This window comes from Gymnoscopelus microlampas, assembly GCF_963454915.1.
Source record: "Gymnoscopelus microlampas genome assembly, chromosome: 13".
Lineage (NCBI taxonomy): Eukaryota > Metazoa > Chordata > Actinopteri > Myctophiformes > Myctophidae > Gymnoscopelus > Gymnoscopelus microlampas.
In genome coordinates, this window is record NC_139950.1 from 44,649,456 (window position 1) to 44,664,546 (window position 15,091).

Below are 15,091 nucleotides of genomic sequence, written 5' to 3' on the forward strand. Positions count from 1 at the left end.
TCAAGAGGGTGTCACGCTGGTAAAAAACAGTGGGAGGGGGTGACAGACAAACACACACAACCCCAGCTCGGACCAAAGGGGACTGTTTGCGCCGCACACAACAGAGGGAGGGGGGGTAAACGCCATGACCTCACTACCCCGCCGAGTGCAAAGGAGCGTTTCATTAACCCATTAAGACCGGGAACGCATCTGTGTCATTTTTAAGATTTATTTTGGCTATTCAAAAATAGCAGATATACAAGCTCATAGCGCTGCTATTTTTGAAAAATCGTGAAAATGTGTGCAACTCTTTGAATATATATATTTTTTAAAACATTTGTGAAATATTTTGTTCCAGGGACGGTGGTGCTCAAACTTTTTCATGTCAAGGACCCCCAAAATGATATGTATTTGGCCGCGGACCCCCCTCTCAAAATATTTAGTTCCAGGGACCCCCAGAAGCAAAGATTTGAGTTACAAATGTTCGCTTTAAAAACATATATATTCAAATATTTCCACACATTTTAACGATTTTTCAAAAATAGCAGATCTACAAGCTCATAGGGCGGCACATGAGCTTGTATATCTGCTATTTTTGAATAGCCCAAAATAAATCTCAAAATGACACCCACAGATGCGTTCCCGGTCTTAATGGGTTATGGGAGGCGACCGAAACAGGAGGAGGAGGAGGTGCGGCTGCCTTTCCACGGAGGGTGCCAGGTAGCTCAAACAGAGGGGCTTTATTCCTCATGGCTGGCCAGCAGAACTTATTCATTATGTAACGTAACGTTGTAGTCTGGTACTCGTAGCTAACGCTCCCCTGGGGGGGCTTGTGCTTGTGCAACACACAGACACACCCAAACACTGACTGCAGCATGGACTGGACCACACCCCAACACTACTCACCCCACTAACACACTGACTGACTACACCCACACTGGACCAGACAGAGAGCATATCGAGGGCCGACAGGCTTAACTATAACTAGTAACTATTATAAGGCTAAATACTAGTGTTAGTCCAGAGGTTAACCATATATACCCAATGTCTGGTAACTGTTCATTCACCTCAGTTATGATGATCACATTCTGCTTAGAGTTTGAGTTACAACCCATCATCGAATTCTGAGAAGGTTTAAAGGAGTAGTTCACAGAAAAAAATACTTATTTTCGATCAATTACACACGCCATGACGCATTGAATTCATTGAGATTTTTTTTGTTTTTGTTGCATTCCTACGCTAATAATTTGATGACCGGCGGTCTCTTCGGTAGGAGACTCAAAGAGTCTCCTTTGAGTCTCCTACCGGATACATTAGCATCTTTCTGCCGATCATAAGATTATTGGCTTAGGAATGCAACAAAAACAAAAAAATATCCATTAATTCAATGCTTCATGGTGTGTGTAATTGATAGAAAATGCTTTCGTAAGGAAAATAGCAGATCGACAAGCTCACAACGCGTCCCGCTGCGATGTGTTGTGAGCTTGTCGCTTTGCTATTTTCAGCAAAAGCTCTCCCCACACTAACAGAAAACACACCAGCATAGAGCGTTGAGGGACTCCGCTCAACCATATGGGCAGGGGTGCACATAACTGGTGCGCAGGTGCGCATGCGCACCCAAAATAAAAAATGCGCACCACATCAGACGACGCGAGGCGCTTTTGCGCACCAACAGCTGGGACAGGAATTTCCAAGCTTTTATTTTTTAGCAAAACTAAAAAATAAAAGCCTGGAGATCGAGGCTAGGAATTTACTTCCTGAAGCTACACTCACACAATCACGCTAAAGCACCCGTCGGCCCCATGTACAGCCATTAGGCGCAGGGGTAGAGGACGCATGCTGCACGTGTCGCCTCGCATCGCCTCGCGGCGTGCACGCAGCCAGCAGCGGCTGTTAGAGGCACTCGTCACCGATGATGAACGCACCGTAATGGTGCAAAATATGCCGTGAACGTCCCAATCTGGCGGATAAAATCAACGCAGCAGCACAGGGCACCAACCTTGGGGGCTTTACCTAACAGCGTGAGGAAAAAAAACGGCGAAAATCGGCGGAATTTAGAAGCAGAGCGTCCTTTTTTCTCACGCAGCACCCCCCCCCCGTCGATAACACTGTCCGGTGGGCACCGTGCTGAATCCCCCCCCCCCCCCCCCCCCCCCCGTTGACAAAACGGGACGGGACCATGCGCACCTAGTCACTTCTCCAGGTGCTCTTCTGAGCACCAGACCTAAAAAGTTATGTGCACCCCTGCATATGGGGTTTAAAAGTGGTTAAAGAAATGTTGTTCTTTTGCTTAACTCACCTATCTGTCCGGGCACCTGTCTTCCCCTGAAGCTCAGGCAGACGGTGACGTTGAAGCAATTGAGGTTCTGCGGGCCCTCGTGGCAATGAGGCACGGAGATGTTGATGGACGCCGGCAGCAAGATGGTCACGTCCACCGTAATCACAGGACGAGTCCTGCACACACAAACACACACACACACACACACACACACACACACACACACACACACACACACACACACACACACACACACACACACACCCCGCCCACACACACACACAACGTGGGGAAATACCGGACATTAAAGCCTGATTAAAAGGGCCGTCGTTCACACACACACACCAAGCACTATAACTATGACTATAACTACAAATAAAGTCAAAAATAATAATCTTTCTAACTCACGTGGATGGCCACACCACAACCAAACCTCTTACAGTATCTCCATATTTTAACTTTTTGTGTTTTCTCATACATTCATGCCCTACTTCAGGGGTTCTCAACCTTTTCAGGCCGCGACCCCCAAAATAATGATATTATTTCCCGCGACCCCCCGCGTGCACGCGCGCGGTCCCGTTTGCGCGCGCGAAGGTTATTTAATTATAATAGGTTATTTGATAATTGTTTATTATCAAAACATTTTTGCAAAAAGTGGGTAAATTGAGTAAATTAACTGATAAAACATGAATTAATGATAACATAAAAAAATATTTTGTTATAAAAAAAAAAAAACTTTTTTTTTTTTTTTTTCAAATTCACCCAAAAAATCTGGCGACCCCCCCAAATTATTTGGCGACCCCCCTGGGGGTCGCGACCCCCAGGTTGAGAACCACTGCCCTACTTGATCATACTACAGAAGTAGCAGGATCATTCACTCACCTCAACAGCACCACGCTATCTGACATAAAAGCTCCAATAGTGACATCTGTAACAAAAACAAAACAAAGCATGGTAATGGTTAAAACCGTTAAAGGGATTTTTTTTATTTTTTTTTATCAAAAGTACTTAACCCATTTAAGACCGGGAACGCATCTGTGTCATTTTAGATTTTAGCTATAACCTATAACCATTATTTTATACATTATCTGTTTTCAACTGATTGTGAACCAGGGACCACCAACCTGACTAAGAATCAACCTGGGGACCACGGTTGTGTTGGGTGGGGATATGAGCTAAGATTAGTGCTTTGGTAACACGTGCTATGCATCCCATGTCTATACATCCCACCGTTTCTCAACCAATGGTCCACGCACTAGGCCTACTAGTGGTCCATGTCATAATTAGGCCTGCAGGTGGTCCATTGGAAAATGTTTTAAAATGTAAAATACATTAATAAAATACCTTTGATAAATGCATTAGGCATTATTTAACTGAAATATGTGGTCCAGAGCAAAAAAAAAGGTTGGGAACGACTGATCTATTCACGCGTATTCTGTTCTCTTACTTTATCCAACCTTCCATTAAACTCATGTTAACTGATATACTGATTTGTATCTTATGTATTAGTGAGCATGCGATTATATTATTAGGCACATTTCCTAATAATGATGACTCAATCAGGCATTCCGTTACACTTCCCCTTCATGAGATTTTAATTCCCTTTTCTGTGGAAGTTCTTGACCTCAAACATTGACACGTCCTTATAGGTCACTAGTTCATTAATGCACTGTTCCGTGGAATAAAAATAAAAATAAACATCATTTCTTCATTACTAAATGTATGGTCAGGGACCACATGCAATACCTTCACGGACCACCAGTGGTCTGCGGACCACCTGTTGAAAACCCCTGCATTAGGGGGGTCCCTGGAACTAAATATTGAGGGGGTCGGCAATGGGGGTCGGCAGCGCCAAAAACACGGCAGCGCCAAAAACATATAATTTTGGAAGGTCCTTGTTACGGCCCTAGCCGTATGGTTATATTATGTGTGGTTATATTTTGGTTATATGTCTGTGCTATGTGTGGCTTGTGTTATATTGTTGTCTTTCTGTGTTCCATATAAGGTCATGAGTGGTGGTGGAAGCTGTGAGTCTGAGTCTGGGTATGGTGCTGGTATGAGTGAGTGAGTGATTGCCTTCCAGCTGTCCAGATTGACAGGTCCAGCCTCTGGCCCTGTTCTCCTGCTCCCATTCGTCGCCCCTTTGTCTCCACCCTAGCCAGGGCTGGCTGTTCTCTGAAGCTCACCTACAAAAGCTCATTCTGCTCTGTCTGTCATGGGGGACTGGTTGCTCTCACATGAAAGAGCTGCAGAGATTCAATCCCTCTGTCTCCCCGAACCCATGTAGCCTGGTCTGATCTGTTCTGTTTTGTTTTGTTTCTGTTTCTTTGCCTTCTGTTTGTTCATTTGTCCATCAGTGACTTTTGATTCAATCAGTTATTTTGTTTGTTCTTTAGCTACTTTTGTTTGCCCTTCAGTTATACTTTTCAGTTTCTTAGTTTAATCTATAATTTAATTATAGTTAAACTTGTTGCTTTTTGTCCAGTATTATTTTGAGTTAAGCATTATCTTGTAACTATTTGTCCACTTCCATTATTTCTTGTATTTAGTTATTCACTCGCCTTGTAGGGGTGTTTGGTCTTTTTGTTGGTTAAACCACTTTGTTTTTGTATATTCTTTAGTTAGGTAAGTAAGTTTAGTAAATGTATATTTTTCTTTTGTTAGGTTTAGGTTAGGGGTAATTTTCTTTATTAGGCAGCCTTTTACAAATGTAAACCGGCACCCTGAAGTTCTTTGGCACTGGTGAAAAAAAGACAAAAAGAGTTTGAAATCTCTGCATAAAAAAAGGAAATAAAAACAATTCATTTTTGAAAGCGACTTTGTCCTCCATTATTATGTCACCTCGCCTACCCTAGACAGGGGGTCGTAACATAATTTGGGGGCTCGTCCGTTCCAAATTATAAAAAATATCGATCCAAATTATAACATAATTTGGGGACTCGGCTTGGTTCAAAAGTTTACCCCTGAAACTTATTCCTTTTTTGAGGATTATTTGAATTTGGTTTAATTCGTTCGTTTAACAGGTTGCATGGGTTTGGTTAGGTCCTTCTGGGTTTCGTTCGATCTGGTGAGTAGTCAAAACTTTGCTCCAGTTGTCTGTTTTGGTTGGCAGGTTAGGTAGAGTATTTGATTAATTGTAATGTCCGCGGTAGAACCAGATGAGGTTGCATTAATTTTCCCAACTTCTCCCACTCTAGACAAATTAGATAAATGCACTAAAATTGAGTTAAATTTGATTGCTAAAGTCTTCAAAATTTCTGTCCCATCGGGTGCCAATAAGGCCGAACTAAGGTCTCATATAGAGGAAAAACTTACTGAAAAAGGGATCATAGAGCGTGTAAGCATCGGGCTGGCGGAGAATATGGCTGGGCGTTCGGGTGAGAATGTGGAGGCGACTGCTGACACAGGCTCCCCTGCGCTCACTGAGCTTGAGGAAGGAGAGGCTAGTGTCTCACCTCAGGACTCAGAGATAGATCCGCTTATAGCTCGTACCAATGCTGGGGGGGACTCACATAGTCTAGGGCTGGCCCTCCGCCTCCGAGAGGTGGAACTCGCAACAAAAACCAAGGAGGTTGAGCTGATGCAACTCCGCATCAGGGCCGCAGAGCTCGACAGGTCACCTGCCCCCCAGCCCAGGATTTCGGGATGCTCTCAGGATTTCAACATCAGTAAGCATATTCCTTTGGTACCGCACTTTAAAGAGACAGAACTCGATTTGTACTTTGACACTTTTGAACGCATTGCAACCACGGTGAAGTGGCCAAAGAACATGTGGAGTTTATTACTGCAGTGCAAATTAGTGGGAAAAGCTCGGGATGTGTGTGCAGCCTTAACTGTTGAGGAGAGCCGCAAATATGAGGTGGTAAAAGAAACCATACTAAGGGCATATGAGTTAGTGCCGGAGGCGTACCGCCAAAGGTTCAGGTCCTGTGAGAAAACTGCCAACCAGACTTATGTAGAATTTTCCAGGGAGAAAAGTGTCTTATTTGACAAATGGTGCACTGCAAACAAGGTATTGACTATTCACCAGCTTCGTGATTTGGTATTATTAGAGGAATTTAAATCCTGTCTACCTGAGCGTATAGTTGTCTACTTAAACGAGCAGAAAGTGGATAATGTGGTTAAAGCTGCGGTGTGTGCCGATGAGTTCATTTTGACACACCGATCTGTGTTTTCTGCTCCCTCTGCACGCCGCAATCCCATGGGCGGCAGAGTGGGGGGGAATCAAAAGTTTTCTGTGTCAAAAAGCCCGCCTCGTTCTGGTTCTAATGTTGTCTCTGGTTCAGAGACTCGTGATTGTTTCTATTGTCATGAAAAGGGTCACCTCATTTCGGCATGTCCCACTCTACAACGAAAAGAAACTCAGAGTCCAAAAAAATCAAAAGCAGTTGGGTTCATTCGGTCCATTCCTCCTCCACTTTCCTCTGACACAGGGGCGCCTGTGTCAGATGAAATGGAGGAATGTTTTGGACCCTTCCTTTTGAAAGGTTCAGTGTCCCTGTCAGGTCAGGATAAAGATCAGGTACCGATCACAATCCTGCGTGATACGGGAGCGTCACAATCTCTCATGTTATATGATGTGTTGCCTTTCTCGAATAATTCCTTTTGTGGATCTGATGCTCTATTGTTGGGGGTGGAGATGAATTCATTACGCGCTCCGTTGCACTCTGTGTTTTTGCGTTCGCCCCTGGTCTCCGGTTTTGTGCAGGTGGGTACTCGCGCTCAGTTACCAGTCGGCGGCGTTTCGTTAATTCTCGGCAATGACTTGGCAGGGGAGAAAGTTTTCCCAACGCCGGAAATTGTCGAGAATCCTGTGATCGATTTGGATCAGTCTATGGGCACCTCGGTATTGTTCCCTGCCTGCGCTGTGACCCGTGCACAGGCAAGGAAGGGCTGTGATGAGAACATTAGTTTGAAGGACACTTTTATGTGTTCTGAGCAACCAGTGAATCTTCCTGCCGCCATGGTTAAGCAGAAGATGGTTGATGTGATGCCAATAAAGACTGAATTTGTGTTTGATGTCGATAAAGACACGTTCGTTTCGGCACAGCAAAATGACCCATCCCTCGCTGTTTGCTGGGGGGGCGCTCATGCGCAGGATGCGCAGAGTGCGTACAGTGTAGTGGATGGCATTTTGTTGCGCAATTGGTTCCCGCCCGGCGCTGGCAACCTCGGGTGGAACTCCGTTCAGCAGGTTGTTGTACCTGAACCTTTTCGTTCTCCAGTCCTTAGTCTCGCACATGACAATTTGGCTGGTCATTTAGGTATTCGTAAAACGTATCACCGCATTTTGCGTTATTTTTATTGGCCAGGGCTTAAATCTGATGTGTCAAATTTTTGCCGTTCGTGTCATGTTTGCCAAATGATGGGGAAGCCTAACCAGGTTATTCCTCCTGCTCCTTTATTACCTATTCCGGTGATGGGAGAGCCCTTCGAACATATCATTATTGACTGTGTTGGCCCACTTCCCAAAACGAAGTCAGGTCATCAGTATTTGTTGACTTTAATGTGTGCTGCCACTCGGTATCCGGAGGCGATTCCATTGCGCACATTAAAGGCCAAAACTGTAATAAAAGCTCTGGTTAATTTTTTCTCTATTTTTGGTTTACCCAAGTCCATTCAATCGGACAGGGGAACAAATTTCACCTCTAAAGTTTTCGCGCAGGTTGTCGCGTCCTTGTCCATTAAACACATACAGTCTAGTGCTTATCATCCTGAATCTCAGGGCGCTCTTGAGCGGTTCCATCAAACGCTCAAGTCAATGATGAAAAAGTACTGTTCTGAGACGGGCAAGTCGTGGGATGAGGGGTTACCTTTTCTGCTCATGGCCGTGCGGGAAAGTGTACAAGAGTCACTTGGTTTTAGCCCTTCTGAGCTGGTGTTCGGGCACAGTGTGCGTGGTCCTCTCCGGGTGCTCCGTGATCGCTTGCTATTGAAATCCACTGTTCCATCCTCAAATGTGTTGGATTATGTAGCTGAATTCAGAGACCGCCTGCACAATGCCTGTAACCTCGCACGCAGCGCATTGACTGCGTCCCAGGGGAAAATGAAAAAACATTTTGATCGCAAATCGGTGACACGCCAGTTTAATGTGGGTGATAGGGTGCTAATGTTGCTCCCGTTTCTCACTTCGGCCCTTCAGGCTAAATTCTGTGGCCCATATGTCATAGAAAAAAAACTTAGTGATACTGATTATGTAGTTGCGACCCCAGACCGCCGGAGTAAAACCAGAGTGTGCCATGTTAATATGCTTAAACCCTATTTTGATCGTTCTGAGAGTGTTGCGCCTTCAGTTCTACCCACCCCGGTAGCCTCAGTAGTGTCCGTCGTGCCTTCTCTATATTCCCCAGAGAGTGATGGCTTGCGTTCAAAGAGCTCGGCTGGCTCTCGGATGCAAAATTCTGAAATTCTGAAAAATCTGCCTGATTATTTGCAGCACTTGGATTCTGTGGCTCAAGCAGACGTAGTTAGTTTGATTGAAAATAACCCCATTTTATTTTCAGACATACCTTCCCGCACTACTGTCCTATCACATGATGTGGAAGTAGGTGTGAATCCTCCCATTAAACAACATGCTTATCGGGTAAATCCTACTAAACGCTCATTGTTTAAGAAGGAGGTTGATTATTTGCTAGATAATGGCCTTGCCATTCCCAGCTCTAGCGCATGGAGTTCGCCTTGTCTGCTCGTGCCAAAATCTGACGGCAGTCGACGCTTCTGCACAGATTACAGAAAGGTAAATAATGTTACCAAACCTGATTCGTATCCTCTGCCTCGCATGGAGGACTGTGTAGACCGTGTTGGTGCTGCTAAATTTGTTACAAAACTTGATTTACTTAAAGGGTACTGGCAGGTCCCTTTAACTGCTCGTGCTTCAGATATCTCTGCCTTTGTTACCCCCGATGGTCTCTATCAGTATACTGTGATGCCATTCGGACTCCGTAATGCACCTGCTACGTTCCAACGGCTTATGCACAATGTGTTAGCTGGGGGGGAAAATTGTGAGGTGTACCTCGATGATGTTGTTGCTTTTTCTGATACGTGGCCTGAGCACATGCACACTCTTGGTTTAATCTTCGGCAGGTTGGCGGGCGCTAATCTGACTCTAAATTTGTCAAAGTGTGAATTTGGTCGTGCCACCGTTACGTATCTGGGAAAAGAGGTAGGTCAGGGTCAAGTTCGGGCCATTGATGCCAAGGTCAAGGCCATAGTGGACTACCCTGTACCTACGTCACGCCGTAGTCTCCGCCGTTTTCTAGGAATGTCGAGCTACTATCGTGCCTTCTGTAAAAATTTCGCTGATGTAGTTGCTCCCCTTACCAGTTTGACCAGTGTGAAAAAGCCTTATGTTTGGTCGCCTGCTTGCCAGCATGCTTTTGAGTCCTGTAAGGCTCTTCTTTGCAGCACTCCTGTCCTGGCTGCCCCAAACTTCAAAATGCCTTTTAAGTTGGAGGTGGATGCGAGTGGAAGTGGAGCCGGAGCAGTACTGCTGCAGGAGGATGACGTAGGTATTGACCATCCAAACTGTTATTTCTCAAAGAAATTTAATGCACCTCAGAGTAATTACAGTACTATTGAGAAAGAGGCTCTCTCTTTATTGCTTGCTCTGCAATTTTTTGAGGTTTACGTGGGATCTAGCCCATTGCCTGTAGTTGTTTATACTGATCATAACCCTTTGGTTTTTCTGAGACAGATGAAAAATTCGAATCAAAGGCTCATGCGATGGTCATTACTGGTACAGGATTTCAACTTAGAGATTCGTCACAAGAAAGGAGTTGATAATGTCTTGGCAGATGCCCTTTCTCGTGTTTGTGCCCCAGCTTAAGAAACTTCTTTTTGGGGGGGGAGGTTTTCTTTAAGGGGGGGGGTGTTACGGCCCTAGCCGTATGGTTATATTATGTGTGGTTATATTTTGGTTATATGTCTGTGCTATGTGTGGCTTGTGTTATATTGTTGTCTTTCTGTGTTCCATATAAGGTCATGAGTGGTGGTGGAAGCTGTGAGTCTGAGTCTGGGTATGGTGCTGGTATGAGTGAGTGAGTGATTGCCTTCCAGCTGTCCAGATTGACAGGTCCAGCCTCTGGCCCTGTTCTCCTGCTCCCATTCGTCGCCCCTTTGTCTCCACCCTAGCCAGGGCTGGCTGTTCTCTGAAGCTCACCTACAAAAGCTCATTCTGCTCTGTCTGTCATGGGGGACTGGTTGCTCTCACATGAAAGAGCTGCAGAGATTCAATCCCTCTGTCTCCCCGAACCCATGTAGCCTGGTCTGATCTGTTCTGTTTTGTTTTGTTTCTGTTTCTTTGCCTTCTGTTTGTTCATTTGTCCATCAGTGACTTTTGATTCAATCAGTTATTTTGTTTGTTCTTTAGCTACTTTTGTTTGCCCTTCAGTTATACTTTTCAGTTTCTTAGTTTAATCTATAATTTAATTATAGTTAAACTTGTTGCTTTTTGTCCAGTATTATTTTGAGTTAAGCATTATCTTGTAACTATTTGTCCACTTCCATTATTTCTTGTATTTAGTTATTCACTCGCCTTGTAGGGGTGTTTGGTCTTTTTGTTGGTTAAACCACTTTGTTTTTGTATATTCTTTAGTTAGGTAAGTAAGTTTAGTAAATGTATATTTTTCTTTTGTTAGGTTTAGGTTAGGGGTAATTTTCTTTATTAGGCAGCCTTTTACAAATGTAAACCGGCACCCTGAAGTTCTTTGGCACTGGTGAAAAAAAGACAAAAAGAGTTTGAAATCTCTGCATAAAAAAAGGAAATAAAAACAATTCATTTTTGAAAGCGACTTTGTCCTCCATTATTATGTCACCTCCCCTACCCTAGACAGGGGGTCGTAACAGTCCTTGACATGAAAAAGTTTGAGAACCCCTGATATTATAGCAAACATAAGTGTTTCAGAAAACTGTTAGGATTTAGACATTTATAGAATCGGGCCTCGGGTTAAAAATCTTTTAGTACATCTGATTTTTTACACTTTTACACCTGTAATAAATAGCGTAAACAATGCACAGAGGAACTTTCACACTGCGGGCCCACAGCTTGTTAGTTAGTTATGCTGGCTGAAAGACTGAATGTCCACTGTGTGTGGAATGCAGTAAACAAGATGCTTCTGACTGCATCACGAGGCTCTCGTCTCACCACTATTACACTGAGAACCAGGGTTAAAATATGAAAAACCCAACATTAAATTACCTCCTCTTGGATGTGTTCATTTTAACCCATTAAGATCTGGAACGCATCTGTGTCATTTTTAGATTTGAGCTAAAAAAAAGCATTATTTTACACTTTGGGCTATTCAAAAATAGCAGATATACAAGCTCGTAGCGCGGCACCGAGTGCCGCGATACGAGCTTGTAGATCTGCTATTTATGAAAAAAATCGTGAAAATGTGTGCAAATCTTTGAATATATATATATTCATTAAGACCTGGCACGCATCTGTGTCACTTTTTCATTTGAGCTAAAAAGCATTATTTTACACTTTTGCTATTCAAAAATAGCAGATCTGCTATTTTTGAAAATATGTGCTAATCTGTGAATATATATATTATTTTAAAGCGAACATTTTTTACTCAAATCTTCTGGGGGGTCCCTGGAACAAAATATTTTGAGATGGGGGTCTGCAGCCAAATACATATAATTTTGGGGGGATATAGAAACATGTTTTTCAGAATATTGTTGGGATTTAAGAGACATGTAGAATCGGCTTCAGGTCTTAATGGGTTAATCACCAGACGTACATCCCGGCTGTTTTTTTGGGTAATTAAAGTGTTTTAAGGGGTTTTATTACCGGCGTATCCGTTGCCGTCCATGTCCACGTTGCCAGAGATGGACTGGCCAAACATCTGCAGGCCAGGGTTTATACTTCGTCCAGACAGCCTCTGCAACAATAACCAAATGAACACCTTTATACAAAGCACCTAAACAAGCAGTGGTGTAAAGTAACTAGGTACATGTACTCAAGTACTGTACTTATGTACAATTTTGAGTCATTTTTTACTTTCTTGAGTGTTTACAATTTTCAATACTTTTCCTTCTGCTCCACTACATATCAGAGGAAAATATTGTGCTTTTACTCCACTACAATTATATGAAAACTTTGTTACTAGTTACTTTGTAGATTGATTCAAAAACCCACTAACCACTTCATTCCTATATATATTTTGGCCATTTAAAATAGCCGATCTACAAGCTCACAATCGCGTTTGAGCTTGTAGATCGTCTATTTTTTTATACATTTTGAACTTGTGAAATGGGACATTCTACACAATGATTACTTTTATTTGTGATACCATTACTTTTGTACTTTTACTTAAGTAAATTTAGAATTCCAGACTTTTACTTGTAACAGAGTATTTCTACATTACAGTATTGATACTTTTACTTAAGTAAAGAATGTGAGTACTTTTACCACCAATGCTAAACAGCACCATGAAGAGAATACAGTACTTTATTTCAGCATGGCTGGCCGTGGTAGTTATTAACCATGGACCATGACAGTGTCAATATATGTCACTGTCTATTCACAGCTTTGGCCAGCATATACCATACATACTGTAAAACACAGACCCATTTCCTGATTATTGCTCTATTCTTAGATTGTGTGTTTGTTTCCATTTTCTCCAAAGTCATTAAAACTTTATTGAACATACCGCACCTGAACAATTGAGTCAATGCCAGCTACACATCATTGTTCAGTTTATAAGTCGTGGACTTTTTCCATGGACTACAGTAACGTTTTGTTGGCTAACCTTTTCATTCAATCCACACTTGCATGAAATCCAAAATGCATGAAAAAGCAACAATGTAACTTTCACAAACGATAACCCCACAATGATGTTTAGTGTGTTGGACTACCTATCTCAAGTACGTTTCAAGTCTCTGCACCGCACTGAAATGAATGGAATCCAGCCGTTTTGTCGTAAATAAAACGACGGTGTGTTATGGAAAACAGTCAGCACGAGTACACTGTAAGTCGTAGTCAATGGGCTAAACATGCCAGACCACCACTATGCTCCTTCAAGTCCATAATCTATAGCTCTCTAACATTGCTGGCATGACACATGACAGTGGCAAAGTCCTTTACCTTAACACTACTGGTTGCTGACAGGGCATGATTGTTTAGACGTGCGCCCATGAATAACTACTGTACGTCCAAACGTTTCCATGAAGTCCATAATAAAAGTATTTATTTTCTCTTCCAACCAAAATTGCCCGTCACTCTCAGGGCTACAAAATATGAAGGCAAAAAAAAACACAGTCCACAAACTCTTGATCACAGTCACAGAGCACAGACAACAGCTGTTTGCTTCTTCCCAATCAACAACACCTGTACTTAATTGAGACCACATTACCACCACATCAACACAAGTACCTGGCAAGCCTTGGCCTTGACCATACCCCTCTAGTGATGTAATAATAGACTCTTTCGATGAATTGAGTACAATGGACCCCAATGGAAACAAGCCTTAGTGCTTTCTTGGGTTTAAAATCCTCTTTCAAAAACCCATTTAATCCGGGGACGCATCTCCGTCATTTTGGATTTCTTTGGCTATTCAAAAATAGCAGATCTACAAGCTCATAGCGCGGCACCGAGTGCCGCGCTATGAGCTTGTAGATCTGCTATTTTTCTTTAATCGTGAAAATTTGTGCAAATCTTTGAATATATATATTTTCAAAGCGAACATTTGTAACTCAAATCTTTGCTTCTGGGGGTCCCTGGAACAACATATTTTACAATTGTTCGCTTTAAATATATATAAAGATTTGCACAAAATTTCACGACTTTTCAAAAAAATAGCAGATCTACAAGTTGTATATCTGCTATTTTTGAATAGCCAAAGAAATCTAAAATGACAGAGATGCATTCCTGGATTGAATGGGTCAACAGACATTGTATTAAAGTGTACTTCCCTGTGCTTGTCTTTGCAAACAATAAAACACCCTATATACTTCATCATACACCAAAGAGCAAAAATATAGCCGCTCTACAAGCTCACAACGTGTCACGTTTGAGCTTGTAGATCGGCTATTTTTTAGGTGGAGAATAGATCACCATATAACCAAAAGAATGTAAGCTTAACAGACATAATTGCTTCCATCAATAACACACACTGATCTGCCAGTACCCCACCGCCACCGGCATGTCTTACAACACTTATGAGCTTAACGCCTTAGCGCTGTAGGTTTGCTACCAAGATGGACCGCTTTCTGTTCCTTAATCCCTCAATAAAAAATGAGGTTGTTCCCGTTAGAAGGGAGACTACCGGCTTTTTTTTTGCCACAGAACATCTCAGTAGCGATGATGGACTGCTGTGTGTGGGAACTTAACCCATTAAGACCGAGAAAGCATGTCATTTTAGATTTTAACCACTTTAAACATTATCTTATACTTTGGCTATTCAAAAATAGCAGAGCTACAAGCTCATAGTAGATCTTCTATTTTTGTTTTAAATCATACAAATTTGTGCAAATCTTTGAATATATACTTTTTTAAAGCGAACATTTGTAACTCAAATCTTTGCTTCTGGTGGATTCTACAAATCCTATGTTTCTATAATCAGTGGTTCTCAAACCTTTTCATGTCAAGGACCCCCAAAATGATATGTATTTGGCCGCGGACCCCCATCTCAAAATATGTTGTTCCAGGGACCCCCCAGAAGCAAAGATTTGAGTTAAAAATGTTTGCTTTAAAATATATATATATTCAAAGAATTGCACACATTTTCACAATTTTTCAAAAATAGCAGATCTACAAGCTCGTAGCGCGGCACTCGGTGCCGCGCTATGAGCTTGTAGATCTGCTATTTTTGAATCGCCAAATTAATCTAA

The 15,091-nt window shown here is 42.6% G+C and overlaps 1 protein-coding gene across 1 annotated transcript in view; it reads right to left on the reverse strand.

The window, feature by feature from the left end:
• itga9 (integrin, alpha 9) overlaps positions 1-15,091 on the reverse strand; it is a 134,604-nt gene that overhangs the window by 82,840 nt on the left and 36,673 nt on the right. Inside the window, exons 12-14 of the mRNA XM_084077210.1 lie at positions 12,051-12,141; positions 3,140-3,185; positions 2,279-2,433 (exon numbers count right to left, since the gene is read on the reverse strand). Of these exons, the coding sequence (XP_083933336.1) occupies positions 2,279-2,433; positions 3,140-3,185; positions 12,051-12,141 (292 nt within the window). The remainder of the gene's footprint in view (positions 1-2,278; positions 2,434-3,139; positions 3,186-12,050; positions 12,142-15,091) is intronic.